This window comes from Sander lucioperca, chromosome 7, assembly GCF_008315115.2.
Source record: "Sander lucioperca isolate FBNREF2018 chromosome 7, SLUC_FBN_1.2, whole genome shotgun sequence".
NCBI lineage: Eukaryota > Metazoa > Chordata > Actinopteri > Perciformes > Percidae > Sander > Sander lucioperca.
Window position 1 is genome coordinate 39,433,346 of NC_050179.1, and position 17,188 is coordinate 39,450,533.

The 17,188-nt window shown below is 42.1% G+C and overlaps 1 protein-coding gene across 2 annotated transcripts; it reads left to right on the forward strand.

The window, feature by feature from the left end:
• The first annotated feature begins 312 nt into the window (after positions 1-312).
• Positions 313-16,885, forward strand: LOC116040211 (receptor-interacting serine/threonine-protein kinase 4-like). Of its 2 annotated transcripts, XM_031285498.2 has the most exons (9): positions 313-399; positions 8,334-8,476; positions 9,078-9,246; positions 10,635-10,793; positions 12,515-12,663; positions 13,969-14,018; positions 15,943-16,095; positions 16,201-16,283; positions 16,408-16,885. In XM_031285498.2, the coding sequence occupies exons 2-9, from the start codon at positions 8,340-8,342 to the stop codon at positions 16,492-16,494; spliced, it is 987 nt and encodes a 328-aa protein (XP_031141358.1). In that variant the 5' UTR covers positions 313-399; positions 8,334-8,339; the 3' UTR covers positions 16,495-16,885. The 2 variants fall into 2 exon arrangements, with proteins under 2 accessions (XP_031141358.1, XP_035859663.1); XM_036003770.1 differs by having other exon boundaries at positions 15,943-16,283.
• Positions 16,886-17,188: the final 303 nt, after the last annotated feature.

Consider the following 17,188-nt stretch of genomic DNA (forward strand, 5'->3'; position numbering starts at 1 on the left):
CCTTCCTCCACAGCGCTGTGGAGATACAGCTGGCAATTTGAGACTACAGAGAAACTGACGCAATATTTTGCAAAAAGTATCAAAAGTCGAAAGACTCAATACACTTAGACATATCATTTCGAAGGAACTGATACCGTGAAAAGAGTCAGTCTGTCCATCAATACAGAGCAAAACCTGAAAGAGGTAGTAATGCAACATTGTGTATGCCCAACTGCCGTAAAGCCTCAAAGAAGAAGAAGAAGAAGAAGCAGAAGAAGCAGCTCAAGGAAACCCATCTGAGTAAGCATCCTGTCAGGAATAGAGCTGCTCGGCAGCTGGAGAGTAGTCGGTGTTGTCGGGTCTGGCTGGTTTGATGAGTTGATGGAACAAGTGGAGAATAGATGAGTCCTGTTTGATCAGGTGAGTAGGTCTTGAAACCACTTATTTTGTCTGTATTTTTGAGTACTTTCACCTACCAAAGTAGTACACTTGTTTTAAAAATCAATAATAAAAAGTCTTTTATTAGCTGTTTTTATTCTACTTATTTATGTAGCTGTATTTTATGGATCGTTTTTTAATAATCTACAGTTTATGTACTCTTTAGTCACCGTTTACAGCTTTTATTAATATAATAAGGCAGCCTATCTTTTGGTTTTTAAGTGTCACGCCTTTGGTGTTTCCTCACTTATGGTGGCGTTTCCTCAGCTCGATTCCTGTTTTTAATGGATTCATTTTTATCGATTTAGGGGTGGGTGGGTGAATGGGGCTGGGGAGGGGGAATATTGTGTTATGTGTGTATATCTGTGTGTGTGTGTGTGTGTGTGTGTGTGTGTGTGTGTGTGTGTGTGTGTGTGTGTGTGTGTGTGTGTATTGTATATATTGTATGAAGCACTTTGTGCTACATTGACATGTATGAAAAGTGCTATATAAACAAAGATTAAGTGATTGATTGAAAAATACTTGAAGTATCAGCAGTACAATTTTAGAATGGTACAAAAGACAAAGGCTACTGATTTTGAATGTGTCATCTATTACCAATATATTTTGAAGAAAAAAAACTTGTGCAATTTAACATCATTTTAGTGCATTCTAGAAATATGAAAAAAGTATACTAGGTATATTTTCTAAAAGCATTTGAGTATGCTTTCATGTGCTGAAAATAAGCACACTTTGTGTTCAATTACAATCATTTCAAGTGAACTAAATGCGTTAAAGTTGTATTTTAGATATACCTTAATATATTGAAATTATATTTGGTGGATATTTTTACAAAAATAGCACATTATCCTATAAGTAAATGAAGTATCATTATACATGCCATCATACAAACTGTCCACAATTGCTTGTTTTTACATGTCAAATATTTCATAATGATCTGAACATTTCTTACACTTGCATACAAAATTCACATTTCTGACTGCAGCACAAGTTAATGACTACATATATGTTGTGCATTATTTCTCCATAATTCACCCTGGAAAAAAATGGTACAAAAAAACGAAATAAAAAAAACTATAACAAATTAAATAAAAATGGGTGAAATGTATTTCTGTACGGCGTTGTTTGTACTGATGGACACATTGGTCGGCAGAGCTTACCTAAGAGCATTTATTCATACAAACACAAACCAAAAACAGTTCTTTTAGTGCTCTGTTGTTTTTGCCCTTCTTTTCATTGCATGATCTCAGAATGACTTGCTGCAGTGAACACACCCCAAACAGAATGAGTAAGCAATAAAGTGCCGGAAGTGAGAGACCATTAACAGTGCAGCTGCTCCCATTGAAAAGCGAAGTGAAAGCTTCTGGCCACATGAGAGTCATGACCTGATATCAAGTGTTATCTGACATCATCATCATCTTTGAGAGGCTATGGCCTTCATTTATCAACCTAACGTAGAAACCAGCGCAGATATGAGCGCAGAAATCATCTTACGACAGGCTTCACGTGTGATTCATGAAACGTTCGTATCTCACCAATCAGAGCGTAAGAATGGACGTACATTGATAAATACAGCGGCTGGAAACAATCATAATTTAAATATCACGCCCCTATATATTCTCGGTTTTGAGGCCTTGCCCCTACAATTTACGACATGGAGATACGTAATCCGGCTAAGAAGTGGCACTTTTCAGAGTTGGAGATTGAAACCCTGATATCTCAGGTTCACTTGCACTTACGTTTGTAGATTTGGCAGCCTGAAAACTGTTATTAAAGGCTGTAGAAAGAATGGGAATGGAAAGAGATCACTGATGCAGTCAACAGTGTTGCCGTGGTAAATCAGCCTCCAGCTGAAGTTTATTTAATTTATACATCCTTGACATGTGTATGCTATAGGCCTAGTCCTAATAGTAATATACAGGATTATATTGCAATCTCTTAGGCCTATATGGTTTACCTATATTTAAATAAACACACAGTAGCGGAGTTTATGCATGTTTTATGCATGCATGTTTATGTGTCTTTTATTTTACTTTTACTGTTTTTTTCATGAATCAGAGCCAGGCAACAGCTGTGAGGGAGAGCGCGTGTCCTCCGCCCCCCCGTGCAGGACCACCACCCCGACCCTGTTTCCTGACAGCAGAGGGGCTGGAAAAACAAGCTGAAATATGTCGGTCAATGGCAGAAATAAATCATTCACTTGTGGCCATTAAAACTTTAAAAGAGAAACGAAAACCTGAAGAATAAATAAAAATGTTGTGCATCGTCATGTTTCCTGTATTGAGTCGGCTATCATTGCCAAACATAACACTATACCTTTTAAAAGCGAGGAATAATATCCTGTCTCATTCGTATAGCCCCAGTTGGGGCTGTGCTGGACTCTGCTCTCTGGGCATCGGGTCATCTGGCTCCAGAACCCCACAGGCTAAAACAATGCTGCAGAATTTTTCTGGCGTGTATAGTAGGGTCCCCCCGCTGATGCAAGACCATGAGCCATCTGCCCTTAATCAATCCGATGGAGCGCTCCACCGTGGCCCGTGTGCATACGTGTGCACTGTTGTACCGGCGAATAGAGGTCTTTTAAAAGAGCCAGATCTGCAATTGCTGATAAGTGATCAACTGATGACTTCTCCTTCTCCTGTTAAACTTTTTATATGCTGCACTGCAAGTCCACACTGACTCGAAAACCTAGGTACACGAGTTCAGACCAGACGTGAGATTTTATCGCAGCCTACGCTCACGTTCAAATTGATAAATCCCTTGCTTTGAGTAGAAATCGGCGTACGCCCGTCCTACGCCTGTTTTTGGTCGTATGCACGTTTCATAAATGAGGGCCTATGTGTCTACAAAAGTGAAGCTACTGGAAAAAAGTATCCAGTTTTGGGGATTTTGTCAGGTACCTGTTATCGCATCCACTTGAAGAGTTGATGTTTTCATTCCTTTCCCTTGGGGGCTTTTTCCAGTCAGATTTGAAGTTCTGAGAACATTCCTCTTAAAAACTGACATGCACAACTTGATTAATTATACCATTTTAGTTGATTTGTTTTCATTTATATTGAAGAAGTACTCTAAGCCTTTTAGGCTTTTTTTTTTGACTATATTCAAATCCTATTCAGTTATTTATTATTAACGACATTACTGACAGCAGATTATAGATTTTTTTAGTTCGGCCCATGTCCCATCCACTAAGCTCCAGCTCCTTCAGCAACAGACTGTTGCACCCTCAGTGCAACAAGGAGCACTACCACAGGTCCTTTATTCCTGCAGCAGTCAGAATCTTTAATACAGAGATCTTCAACAGGAGGTTCGGGGCCCCTAGGGAGTCCTCAGAGTTACTGCAGGGGGGGTAAATACTTCACACATCTATAACGTGAGACAGGTGCATCGGAGGGGGATAAGTAGGTCAAAAGTTGTAGTGGGGGGTCCCTGCTCCGTCTATCTCGCAGTTAAGAACTCCTTGGCTTAAAGTGCTCATATTATCCATTTTGGCTTTTTCCCTTTCCTTATTGTGTTATATATCTTTTTTGTGCACGTTATAGGTTTACAAAGTGAAAAAGCCCAAAGTGTCACGTCTAGTCCCTGTGTCAAGTTTCTTTGTTTAGTTGGTTTCATGTTTTCTGTTGGTTTTCCCATTTCCTGTTTTATGTTGTAGTCTGTCTTTTCTCCCTAGTCTTGTCTGATTTACTTCCTGTCTTTTGGTTTTCCCGCCCTTGTGATTGTCTTATGCGTTTCACCTGTTCCCCTGCCCTAGTGTCACCTGTCCCTTGTTTCCTCATTATCCTGTGTATTTAGTCTCTGTGTTTCCTTTGTGTCTTGTGTGATCATTATGTTCTGTCTGTGTGCTGCATGTGTTAGTTTCTGTTTTTCTGTGCTGTTTGGATGTGCCTGCTCGTTCCTCTATTCCTGGCCTGCCTGTTTTTTGGAACCACTTGTTGTAAGTTTTTTGCTAATAAACTTTGTTTTCTCAACTGAACTGCATTTGGGTCCAAACCTCGCTACTTACCTTCCTGACAGAATGATCCTACCCGAAATGGACCCAGCAGTGTGCAAGTTTAAACATTTTTTTCACCCCCTTGACTCAGTCAGTGAGAGTCTGGTGAATTTTTTTAGTGAGATTCATGAGGAGGATCCCACCTTTGCCAGGCACCTCATGGAGGCTCGCTGGCTGTCTACTGAGCAGGAATTTGGCCTTCCTGTCTCCAAGCCTGGCAGCTTTCCAGAGTCCGAGCTGACGTGCAGCTTTCCAGATTCCGAGCTGGCGTGCAGCTTTCCAGAGTCCGAGTTGACGTGCAGCTTTCCAGAGTCCGAGTTGACGTGCAGCTTTCCAGAGTCCGAGCTAACGTGCAGCTTTCCAGAGTCCGAGTTGACGTGCAGCTTTCCAGAACCCCAGCTGAAGTGCAGCGGCCCCGAGCCTGTGCTGTCCAGCAGCCCCGAGCCCGTGCTGTCCAGCGGCCCCGAGCCCGTGCTGTCCAGCGGCCCCAAGCCCGTGCTGTCCAGCGGCCCCAAGTCAGAGTTGATTAGTGTTCCCGAGTTTTCTAGTGTTCCAGAGTTTTCTAGTGTTTCCAAGTTTTCTAGTGTTCCCAAGCTTCCTAGTGTCCGTAAGTCTTCTAGTGTCCCTGAGCCTTCTAGTGTTCCCAGGCTGTCCTGTCTCCCCGAGCTATTCAGTGCCCCAGAGTCCCGGTTGGCTAGCAGCTTCCCAGAATCCCGGTTGGCTAGCAGCCTCCCAGAATCCCGGCTGGCTAGCAGCCTCTCTGAACCCCGGCTGACTAGCAGCCTTCCAGAACCTCCGCTTATGTGCAGCTTTCCTGAGTTCCAGCTGACGTGCAGCCTTCCAGAACCTCCGCTGATGTGCAGCTTTCCTGAGTTCCAGCTGACGTGCAGCCTTCCAGAATCTCTGCTGACGTGCAGCCTTCCAGAATCTCTGCTGACATGCAGCCTTCCAGAACCTCCGCTGAAGTGCAGCCTTCCAGAACCTCCGCTGACGTGCAGCCTTCCAGAACCTCCGCTTACGTGCAGCTTTCCTGAGTTCCAGCTGACGTGCAGCCTTCCAGAACCTCCAATGGCGTGCAGCCTTCCAGAACCTCCGCTGATGTGCAACTTTCCTGAGTTCCAGCTGACGTGCGGCCATCCAGAACCTCCGCTGACGTGCGGCCATCCAGAACCTCCGCTGACGTACGGCCATCCAGAACCTCCGCAGACGTCCAGCCGTCCAGAGTCTCGGCTGACGTCCAGTCGTCCAGAGTCTTCGATGACCGCTCTCCCGGAGTCTACGTCGGTTGACCTCCCAGAGTCTACGTCGGCTCACCTCCCAGAGTCTACACCGATCGACATCCCAGAGTCTACATCGACTGCTCTCCCTGAATGTTCGTTTACGGACGATCATGAGACTGTGCCGTGTGAGTCTGTGCCGTGTGGCGCCTCAGAGACTTTGCCGGTGCCCAGCTTCCCAGAGACTCCTGCCCCCGTGTTTTGTCGGTGGTCCGGCTGACTCCTGCCCCCCGTGTTTTGTCAGTGGTCCAGCCGACTCCTGCCTCCCGTGTTTTGTCGGTGATCCGGCCAACTCCTGCTCCCCGTGTTTTGTCGGTGGTCCGGCCGACTCCTGACCCTCTTGCCTTGTTGCCTGTTACTGATCCTGTTGCCTTGTTGGCAGACACTGGCTCAGCTGACCCGTCGCCTGTCTTCAGCCCAGCTGACCCGTCGCCTGTCTTCAGCCCAGCTGACCCGTCGCCTGTCTTCAGTTCAGCTGACCTGTCGCCTGTCTTCAGGCCAGCTGACCCGTCGCCTGTCTCCAGCCCAGCTGACCCGTCGCCTGTCTCCAGCCCAGCTGACCTGTCGCCTGTCTTCAGCCCAGCTGCCCCTTCACCTGCTCAGCCTGCCTGGCCTTCAGAAGGGATTCGCCTTCGCCGCCGGCCTTCAGAAGGGATTCGCCTTCGCAGACGGCCTCCAGAGGGGTTTCGCCTTCGCCGACGGCCTCCAGAGGGGATTCATCTTCGCCGCCGACCTGCTCGGCCTTCAGAGGGGTTTTGCCTTCGCCGCCGGCTGCCAGAGGGGTATCGCCTTCGCCGACGTTCTCCAGAGGGGTATCGCCTTCGCCGCCGGCCTCCAGAAGAATATCGCCTTCGCCGCCGACCTGCTCGGCCTTCAGAGGGGTTTCGCCTTCGCAGACGGCCTCCAGAGGGACATCGCCTTCGTCGCCGACGGCCTCCAGAGGGTTTTCGTCTTCGCCGCAGACCTCCAGAGAGTCTTCGCGGTCCTGTCCGTCCTCCCGAGGGACTCCGCCTTCGCTGTCCTGCTCGACCTCCAGAGGATCTCCGCCTTCGCCGTCGTCTTCCTGAGAGTCTTCGCTGTCCTGCTCGGCCGCCAGAGGGGTTCCGCCTTCGCTGCTGTCTGCAGTCCCGGACCCCGGGCCTAGCTGGCCACAGCACTTCGGTCCCCTAGCCCCACTGTTCTCAGTTCCTGAGTTCCCACAGTCCTCGGTTCCCTAACCCCGTTGACTCTTGTTCCTCCCTTCGCCCCTCTGTGGGTTGACTTTTGTTTGTTTTGATTTACTTCCTGTCTTGTGGTTTTCCCGCCCTTGTGATTGTCTTATGCGTTTCACCTGTTCCCCTGCCCTAGTGTCACCTGTCCCTTGTTTCCTCATTATCCTGTGTATTTAGTCTCTGTGTTTCCTTTGTGTCTTTTGGGATCATTACGTTCTGTCTGTGTGCTGCATGTGTTAGTTTCCGTTTTTCTGTGCTGTTTGGACGTGCCTGCTCGTTCCTGTCTTCCTAGCCTGCCTGTTTTTTGGAACCACTTGTAAGTTTTTTGCTGATAAACTTTGTTTTCTCAACTGAACTTCATTTGGGTCCAAGCCTCGCCACTTACCTTCCTAACACAAAGTCCACTCCAAAGGACTTACCATCTCCAACAGAAAACACTGTTCACAAACTGCTGCAAACAGCTCTATTGTAGTCCAGCCTTTACTTCCATCATGAACGTGCGCCACTTTGTAACACACGTTATAATGCTCGCCTAGCTGTTAGCGTGGCACGCCCTCATACTCTGCTTCTGACTGGCTAGTAGTCCTTACCTAGGTACTGTCAGGGCACGCCCTCATACTCTGCTTCTGACTGGCTAGTAGTCCTTACCTAGGTACTGCGCATGTGCATCTCCCAACAAAGATGGAACAGAAGTGTGATGCCTCACTCTGTAGCTAAAACAGAGAGCTCAACACACAGGGTGAAAAGAGGAGCTGCAGCAATGTACAGTACAACAAACATATGGTGTTTTTTTGAAAATTAAACCACATAAACCTATTCTGGTACAACCTCTAAATACAATTATGAACCTGAAAATGAGCATAATATTAGCACTTTAAAAAAACATTGAAGACTCCTGCTTTAATACAACATAATGTAGCACTGCTAGTTGATTCAGCAACATGAGCCATCACTTGATAATATTCTGCACAATGCATATTTATTTACTGTCACCTATACTGTGCAATATGTCATTTCTATTCATCCGCACCTTACTCATCTGTATATCTGTGTATATACTGTATATTTTTTACCTGTCTGTTTATAATGGTGTTTATAGTGTACATATTACTATTATTTATATATTTTATGTCTATGTAATGTGTATTTGTGTTATTCTGATGTGTGTGAATTTTTTTGGAGCTGCTGTAACAATGGAATTTCAACAGTGTGGGATTAATAGTCTATCTTATCTTAATGTGGAGAGGGCGATCATTATGACCTATATTGCAGCCAGCCACCAGGAGGCGATCCAGATGTTTTGGCTTCACTTAAACAGTCTATGAAGCAACCCTGGTTTGACTAAGTGACTGATAAGATCCTCTTTATTTTAGAGGAGCAATGCATTTCATTCTTTTGTCCTGTAAGGGTTGAATAATGAATAATCTCCTCCTCCAGTGAACTATGGAAATGTTTGTTGAAGACTCAAGCCTGGAGCGCTGGGAGGTGATTGGCTCTGGGGGTTTCGGACAAATCTACAAAGCCAGGCACTGTCGGTGGGCCTGTGATGTGGCCATTAAACTGCTTCGTCATGATGACGGGTAAGTTGGTTACAATATAAAATTCTGTTTAAAGTTGTGTAAATCTAGAGCTATAACAATTCCAAATTTTGCTGTACAATTAATTGTCTCAGAAATAATTGCGATTAACAATTTCATTGTCCCTTTCAGTTAAATTTAAAAAGATTTATTAATGTATTAATTAAAAAAGAATATTAAAGTCATGAATGAATTTTCAGTATAAATCTTTTGTTATGAATCACTGTCATGTGACCCAGATAATGTAGTAACACAAATACACAGCCTATAAAGTATAACACAGCTATTTATTATCATAAAACATTTTGTCTACTGTATCCTCCCCATGTTATTTTTGTTTCTATGAACGTGTATAGGGTCAAGTGCCAACAACTAACAATTGAAATAATAAAATATATAGTACGACCAATAATCACTTATACAATTACAATTTTGCATATCTAAACAAAATCAACAGTTACCAGTCATACGCCTTAAGACCTTGGCTAATGTTAGCAATTAATTAAATAAAGAAACTTTGTTGCAAAAGAATTGACAAAAAGACAATTATGTAATAATGGTTACATGCCTATCTGAATCACTCATTATGCAAACAAACACACAGGACCAATGAGTCTTTGCTGCGTGAGATCGACATGATGCGTCAGGCGAGCAGCCCGCACGTTATTCACGTCCGAGGGGTCTTCAAGGGTCGACCGCCCCACTCTGGCCCATCAACGCAGCTTGGCGTGGTCATGGAGCTCATGGAGAGAGGATCACTGGCCAACCTACAGGTATCCAGCGGTGGAAAGAGTACTCATATCTTTTACTTAACAGTCGTGTAAAAGCATATGAATAACCCAACAGTTTTAGTCTCATTAAGTTTCTATTATTTTCTCTGATCAACAACTTTTAGTGTCTCCTGTGTTAATTAAGTCTGCCTTTGGTCTAGCTTAGTGTTAAAACAAAGCATTTTACTTTGGTCACTGTGAGTGAGACCTTTTGTTCAGATCCCAGGTTGGCTCCAGCGGGATTCACGCCTCATTTAACCCTTGTGCTGTCTTCCCATCGACCATGAAAAATCTTTGGATTTTTTTTTGTTGGATTTTTCAAAGTTTTTATTTTATGTTTTTGTGGGGGGTTTTCAACCTTTTGGTCATTTTTTTCAACAATTTTATCATTTCTTTTGTCTGATGTGTTGTCGCTTTTTCCAATGTTTTTGTCATTTTGGTTTTTGATCCTTTTTTTGACATTTTTGAAGTTTTCTTACTGATTTTTTGAGTTTGTATCATTGTTTTTGTAGCTTAAAAAAAAAAAAATTGACACTTTTCCCAACATCTTGTCACTTTTTGTTTTTACATCTTCGGCCCTTATTTCGATGTCCCATATTTCTGATATAAAAAACTTAGAAAAATGGGTCAAATTTGACCCGAGGACAACATGATGGTTAAACAAAGGACCGTTTTTCAATAGTTTGAGCAGACTTTATTGGGTCTATGCAAATCTACCCAGATAGTCTTCTGAATTAATGTCTTCTCAGCCTTTTATATTTTGTTGCTTCCTGTAACCTTGGATAAATCTTACAGCTTCTAGTGAGCTTCTGTCTCCACTGCGCAGTGCATAAAACTCATCTGAACCAGCCACTGTATTGGACCTGAAAGAACTTTTACTTCCACAATAGTAATACCATCAGATGTGAGTCATACATTTGGTGTCTAAATTTAGAGCTGCAACGATTAGTCGACTCATCCATTAGTCCGTCGACAAAAAAAATCATCGGCAAATATTTTGATAATCAATTAATCGTTAAAAGTAATCTTTCACACAAAAATGGCAGAGCATTTTCAGCCTCTCACATATGTAAGTTTCCTGCTCTTTTCAGTTTTATACCATATTAAAATGAATATCTTTGGGTTTTGTACTGACTAAACAAGACATTTAAAGACTTGGACTTTTAGAAACTAAGATGGACATTTTTCACAATTTTCTGACATTTTATAAAACAAACGATTAATCGAGAAAATAATCAGCAGATTAGTCAATGATAAATTTAATCGCAAGGTGTATTGTATTTGAATTATACAGTATACAAAAATATCAATCAATAAAACAGCTGATTCCAAACTTTTGAATAGTAGTGTAAAAAGCAAGTTGATCTGTAACTATGGAAACAATCTTACAGGAGGCCTTGAGTCAAACTCCACCACCCTGGCCACTGGCCTTCAGACTGGCTCACCAAGTGGCTCTGGGTATTAACTGCCTCCACAGTCTGCCCCGTCCCGTGCTCCACCTGGACCTGAAGCCCCCCAACGTGCTGCTGGACGACACTCTCAATGCCAAGGTGAGTATATAGTCTTGCATTCCCTCCACAGCGCTGCAGAGGAAGGTCTGGCTAGTCCACACAGCATTCCAGGATAGGAGAAAAACGTGCTCTGGTTAATTGGCATTTCTTTAAATCAATCATCGTCTTAGGCTGCTCTAAGCACCGGACGGAGCCACGGTGCCGCTGCAAAATAGTCTCAGGAAGGAACTTGTTTTGGTGGAACATGTGTACGTTCAAAAGTTGTTATGCAACAGAAAACTCAGATTGGACAGATAGTCTAGCTAGCTGTCTGGATTTACCCTGCAGAGATCTGAGGAGCAGTTAACCACAGGCTACATTTACATTGCTACCTTTTTGTTTAAAAACAAATATCTTCTGCTACGTTTCCCCCTCTCATTCCCCCTGCTCCGGCGTTTCCACCTTTCATTCCTCCTGCTCTGGCGTTTCCGAACCCCTAAACCGGAGACATTTGGAAACACTTCTGACCCATTTTGGTTTGGAATCTGCAGGGTTGTGTTGCAGTCTCAACGGCCGCAAACTGAGACCTTTGGCAACACTGACACTGATGCCAATGTTTTGCCACCTGATTGGGTCATGACGTCTTGTTCTCTGAGACTAAGCTACTAACGTTACCATAGCAACTGCCAGCAGCAGGCGGAGTATACATGCTGACATTTGTTTACCCCGGCACACGCATGCCCAGTATACAAGATTGTTGATCAGATATGAGGTTTGGGCGTGTTAGTTTAAACAGAGATTAGTTCTTCTACTGGAGCTAAAAACACTTGTGTACAGAGTTCGCTCTTGGCTCTGCTTGAAAACCAAAACGTAGCAATGTAATTGTAGCCATAGTCCTCATAAATCTACCGGAGTTGAGAATGCCAATACAAAGAAAATTGAAGTTGAGGGACATCCGGCGGAATTTCAGTCGGCACTGGAGCAATCCCGGAAATTAAATGTCGTTAATATATACTACGGTGGGTCCCAGGCTTTCAGGGGAGGCTGGGCCTCATGCCTACTTTATAATGTTATAATAGTTTGGACACTTTATGGAGACGAATAAGCATACAGACGCCGTTTTCCCAAATAATAGGCAGAAATTACATTTGGTGAAAGGGTTTTACTCTAAATAAACGTGGCCAGGCGAGACTGATGGGGTTAAATCTTCACTTCTGTACGAGAAAAGGCAAATAATAAAAGATTGATCTACGGATTTTATGAATCGATATCGGAGCATTCAAATGAAGATTTTTTAAACCCAGCCCTAGTTCACATTTGTACATATTGTGCATATTCACACTTTTGTGTCTCCTTTTGCACTCGAAGTAACAATTTTTACTATCGAATCCAATGGAAACTTTTTATGTAATTTGTTTTGCAGCATTACTAATAATTTGAAAAAGTGTAATAAAAGTTCTGGATCATTTTTTGGACAAAACATACTGTTTCCGTCTTTTATGTCCTCTTAAGATCATTAAAAAGATCGTGTTAGGCATTTTCAGACAGTGTTGCTTATCAAAATAGTTGCCAATGAATCACCGGTCAATTGATCAGCTGTACTGTATGAACTGCAAAACATATTTTATAAGCTCTTAGTATGTTTTGTGTGCAAACATCTTGATAAACGTAACTAAGGTGGTCAGATAAATGCAGTGTAGTAGAAGAAGAAAGTGGCATTAAAAGAAAATACTCAAGTAAGGTAAACCCCTCCTTAGCCTCTTTGCTAATTCTCTCTGCAGCTTACAGATTTTGGCCTTGCCCGGATTTCCTGCAGCGTCTCACGGGTTTCCAAGAAGGATGATGAAGTGGGAGGGGGGACGGTCAACTACATGCCACCAGAGGCGTTTGAATTATCATACAAACCCAACCGAGCCTCTGATATCTACAGGTGAGAGAGCATCGAACCAGCACTTAATAAGACTGTTTTATTCATCATATAGTAAATAATAACACAGACAGACAGACAGACAGACAGATGGACAGACCGACTCACTCACACATGCTGTCGCACCAAATTTTACATTAACAGGCTTTACATGATCATACAGATCTAGTTTTGACTTTGGTTAAAGGGAAAATACAAATTGCTTGTAGTAACAATAGTAATAGTACGATTGAACTTAAGCTAGTATGATTAAACATATAGCAAGGGTCATTTATCAGCAGCAAGCACTTTTGAAGTGTCACTAAGGGTGCACCTCAACAGTTTGGTCTGTTTTAACCGAACCCTGGAGCGTATCATTGGATAGTTTGGGGACATGTAAAAGCTTATAACTCTGGTCCGCTTGAAAAGGGGTCTCAGTTTGCTATAAAGGCTACTCGATTTCGCTTCACTTTAGGGGAGAACACGATCCAACCCAAATATAGAAAGTAAACCAAAACACAATATTTATAATTGATTAATCAATATGTTAGATTATAGTAAAGATATTTTAGTTTAAAAAAATAATTTATTTACTAAAAAACTAATTTGGATATTCTGTCCAATAGACAAGCGACATTTTCGACCATGTGACATCTCTTTACAATGTTTGGTGCACTTGAGAAAGTGCAGTGTGAACGCTAACCCAACCAAATAAAATCTGTGACTTCTGTGTTGCAACTTTACCCTGAATCTTATGGAATATAGGGGTAAGGCATACAATTTATATACTTATGCACACTTGTTTAACAAAGGTTCAGTCTCAACAGGAAGTCAAAATATCAGTGGCATAGTCCTTTAAAGTAGGGTGGTTCGTTATGACAGGTAGGACATATAAGAATGGACTACTTCCTCTATAAATGTAGTTAAAAGCAAGGTAGCTCATTCTGTCAGGTAGGAAATATCTATCAGAATGGATTACTTCCTCTATAAATGTAGTTAAAGTAGGGGTAGTTCATCATGACAAATAGGAACTATCTATCAGAATGGCCTACTTCCTCAAAAACTGTAGATCATTGTGTCAGGTGGAAAATATATTGGACTCCTTTCTCAATAAATGTAGTTAACAGGTGGGGGAATTGTTTCCAGGGAAGAGTGTACTGAGGTACTCCAACTTCACTCTGAACAGGACTAACATTCTGGGACACATTTTATTGTTGTCATTGAATGGTGAATGAATGAAAACCAACTCAAGTCATCAATAAACCAGGTTGTGATTGTTATAATATGAATAGTAATCCTGACATGTAACTCTCTCTGTCTGTCTTTCAGTTATGGTATACTCATATGGTCTATTCTCACAGGGAAACAGCCATATGAAAGTAAGTGACTGTTGTGTCTTTAGTAGGGCTGTATCGGTAGGTGTGTTCGTTCCGAACCGTTTTGGTACAGGATGTTCGGAATGGTATGCGACATTGGTTTGGTGTGCCCTATGACCCAAACATGTCATAAAAGTTTATTTATGCCGACTACTCGCACACGCGGAACAGAAATTCTGAAGTGCAAGCTTTATCAAGAAAGGTTTTGGCAATGCTAGTTAAACTTGGTTTAAGCTGGATCCAAAATCAGACAGGCAAAAGGGGAAATCCAGAAGTACTAGAAAAACAACTAACTGGAGGAGACTACACACTAGGACTACACAGCTAGGAACGAACCCAGACAATCTGACACTGAACAAGAGAACACTAACATGATTAATTTGGCTGAAGAGGAACAGGTGAAACACATTAGGGACTCAACAGGAAACAGGCTAGAGAAAGACAAATAAAACACAACACTACAAAGTAATACAGGTAGTAAAGCATGTGAACATACACAAGGAATGGATCTAGGAAAAGAAAATAGAGGACACAGAACAAAAGAACAAGGCAAGGAAACCATCAAAAATACCTCCTCTGCATGTTTAAAATATTACTATAGACTGCCATCTCAACTTTTATGTGCTTTTCAAGTTCACATTATTTTGTCCAGTGTCAGACTTTGCGGTGAGTCTGTTGCTTTGAGGATTACCCATTAGGGCTGGGTATCACCAATGACTTCCCGAATCGATTTGATTGTGATTCACAAATGTCCCGATTCAATTACATTTTTGGATTTGATATCAATTAGGTTATGGAAATTTTTAGTTACAATGGCAATTTTGCTTAGATATAAAAGCTTTTCCCAGAAAATGTATGTAAATGATGTAAGTTGTAAGAAGCAATCCTCAAATATTTTTTACTTATACATTCATGGTGAAAAGGCATATATTAAAAGATCGATTTTCGGATATTATTAATCAATATCAGTTAACTCAAAAAAAGATTTTTAATGCTACAATGCAGGTACACATTTACATCAGCAGTTAGCATAGTTGTCCCATTTAGCAGGATTTTACCTGAACCTTAACATAAGCATCATTCCGGAACGTCTCTTCAAGTAGCTTGTAGTAACAATAGTAATAGTACGATTGAACATAAGCTAGTATGATTAAACATATAGCAAGGGTCATTTATCAGCAGCAAGCACTTTTGAAGTGTCACTAAGGGTGCACCTCAACAGTTTGGTCTGTTTTAACCGAACCCTGGAGCGTATCATTGGATAGTCCGGTTCGTTTGGGGACATGTAAAAGCTTATAACTCTGGTCCGCTTGAAAAGGGGTCTCAGTTTGCTATAAAGGCTACTAGATTTTGCTCCACTTTAGGGGAGAACACGATCCAACCCAAATATAGAAAGTAAACCAAAACACATTATTTATAATTGATTAATCAATATGTTAGATTATAGTAAAGATATTTTAGTTTAAAAAAATAATTTATTTACTAAAAAACTAATTTGGATATTCTGTCCAATAGACAAGCGACATTTTCGACCATGTGACATCTCTTTACAATGTTTGGTGCACTTGAGAAAGTGCAGTGTGAACGCTAACCCAACCAAATAAAATCTGTGACTTCTGTGTTGCAACTTTACCCTGAATCTTATGGAATATAGGGGTAAGGCATACACTTTATATACTTATGCACACTTGTTTAACAAAGGTTCAGTCTCAACAGGAAGTCAAAATATCAGTGGCATAGTCCTTTAAAGTAGGGTGGTTCGTTATGACAGGTAGGACATATAAGAATGGACTACTTCATCTATAAATGTAGTTAAAAGCAAGGTAGCTCATTCTGTCAGGTAGGAAATATCTAGCAGATATTTATCTCCGAGGTCTCACTAACCCCAAGGCCACTGACAGCATTTTTAATCATTCCTCCAATGTAGATGCGAAACCCACCAGAGTGCAACTTCTCATCCCATTGGAACACCGTCCACTGCTGGACGATATCAGGGGCCAGGCTGCGGGGTTGGCAGAGTTGACAGGACTGATGAAGAGATGCTGGGACAATATACCCAAACGAAGGCCCCCTGCCCTTGGTGTGGAAACTTCTTCACTTACTAAAACTGCACTGACACAGAATTATAATAGCTTGAGATGCCTGGCTCTAATGTCACACCTTTACTCTATGTTGTGGACAACAGAGTGTACAACTGAGACAGAAGAACTGTATAAGATGTACAAACATGCAATTAATGACGCTGTCCATGAAGTGCTGAAGAAACTGGTGAGGAACAAATCTCTTCATAAGCGCTTAAGTCATGCTGAGAGACTGTAAAATTTTGACACAATGCAACAAATCACTATTATTGTCATTTTGTGTAACTGGCTTTTTCTCTCCTTCTTTGCAGGACCAAAAGGAAGAAGCAATGAGCCCTGCCAAGAGATTAACGATTTGCCAATCAGCTGGGCTCTCTGGCCAATCACAACTAAGTTAGTCAAACTTGTGTTTTGTGTCATAGGCTCCACTGAGCCCACTGCATCGCTCCTGTTGCGGCCAGGGTTTACGCTTAAGTGCTTTTTTTATGGCCAATGTACTGTGGCCAAAACGGTTCAACAGAAATGTAAACTGTACAACACAAATACAAAAGCTACAACATGAATGCAAAAGCCACAATACAAATGCAAAAGCTACAGCAGAAATTAGCTTGAACGGAAGTGACCGTCTACGCAGCAGCGTCAGCTCAGTTTTCAGAATTTGTTTTGAAAATTATGGGGGTTCTTTGGCCACTGTCCCATGTCACATGTCCACTTGTGTAACATTTCACGTTTTCATGTGCATTCATGAGGCATGTTGAATAGATCTCTTGAATATTACTGACATTGACACCTATAAACACAATACATAAACAATAAATACTGAAAATGGTTAATGACTTAAAATGAATAGTATTTATTGAAAGTATTGAATAATATAATTGCAGAGGGATTGGATTTATTGCTCAGTGGAAATACGAAAGCAACATGCCATCATTTTCTGGAAACCACAGAAAAAGGCATGCACTCCTTTTTAGCATTACAAAAGTGAACCAGGGAGTCCTGTTTCTCATATACTTCCACTTCCTCTTGCTGCAGTACTTTCAGCTCATCATCTAAGTGGACAGCAACATTGGTCTCCAGTTTGACCAACGA

What these genes read in the sequence shown, in the direction of transcription:
- LOC116040211 (XM_036003770.1), top strand. Translation starts at nt 8,340, where the DNA reads ATGGAAATGTTTGTTGAAGACTCAAGCCTGGAGCGCTGGGAGGTGATT. An exon ending in AGGGAAACAGCCATATGAAA is followed by an intron (nt 14,019 to 15,942) that starts GTAAGTGACTGT and finishes CCTCCAATGTAG; the next exon opens with ATGCGAAACCCACCAGAGTG. An exon ending in ATGAAGTGCTGAAGAAACTG is followed by an intron (nt 16,284 to 16,407) that starts GTGAGGAACAAA and finishes CCTTCTTTGCAG; the next exon opens with GACCAAAAGGAAGAAGCAAT.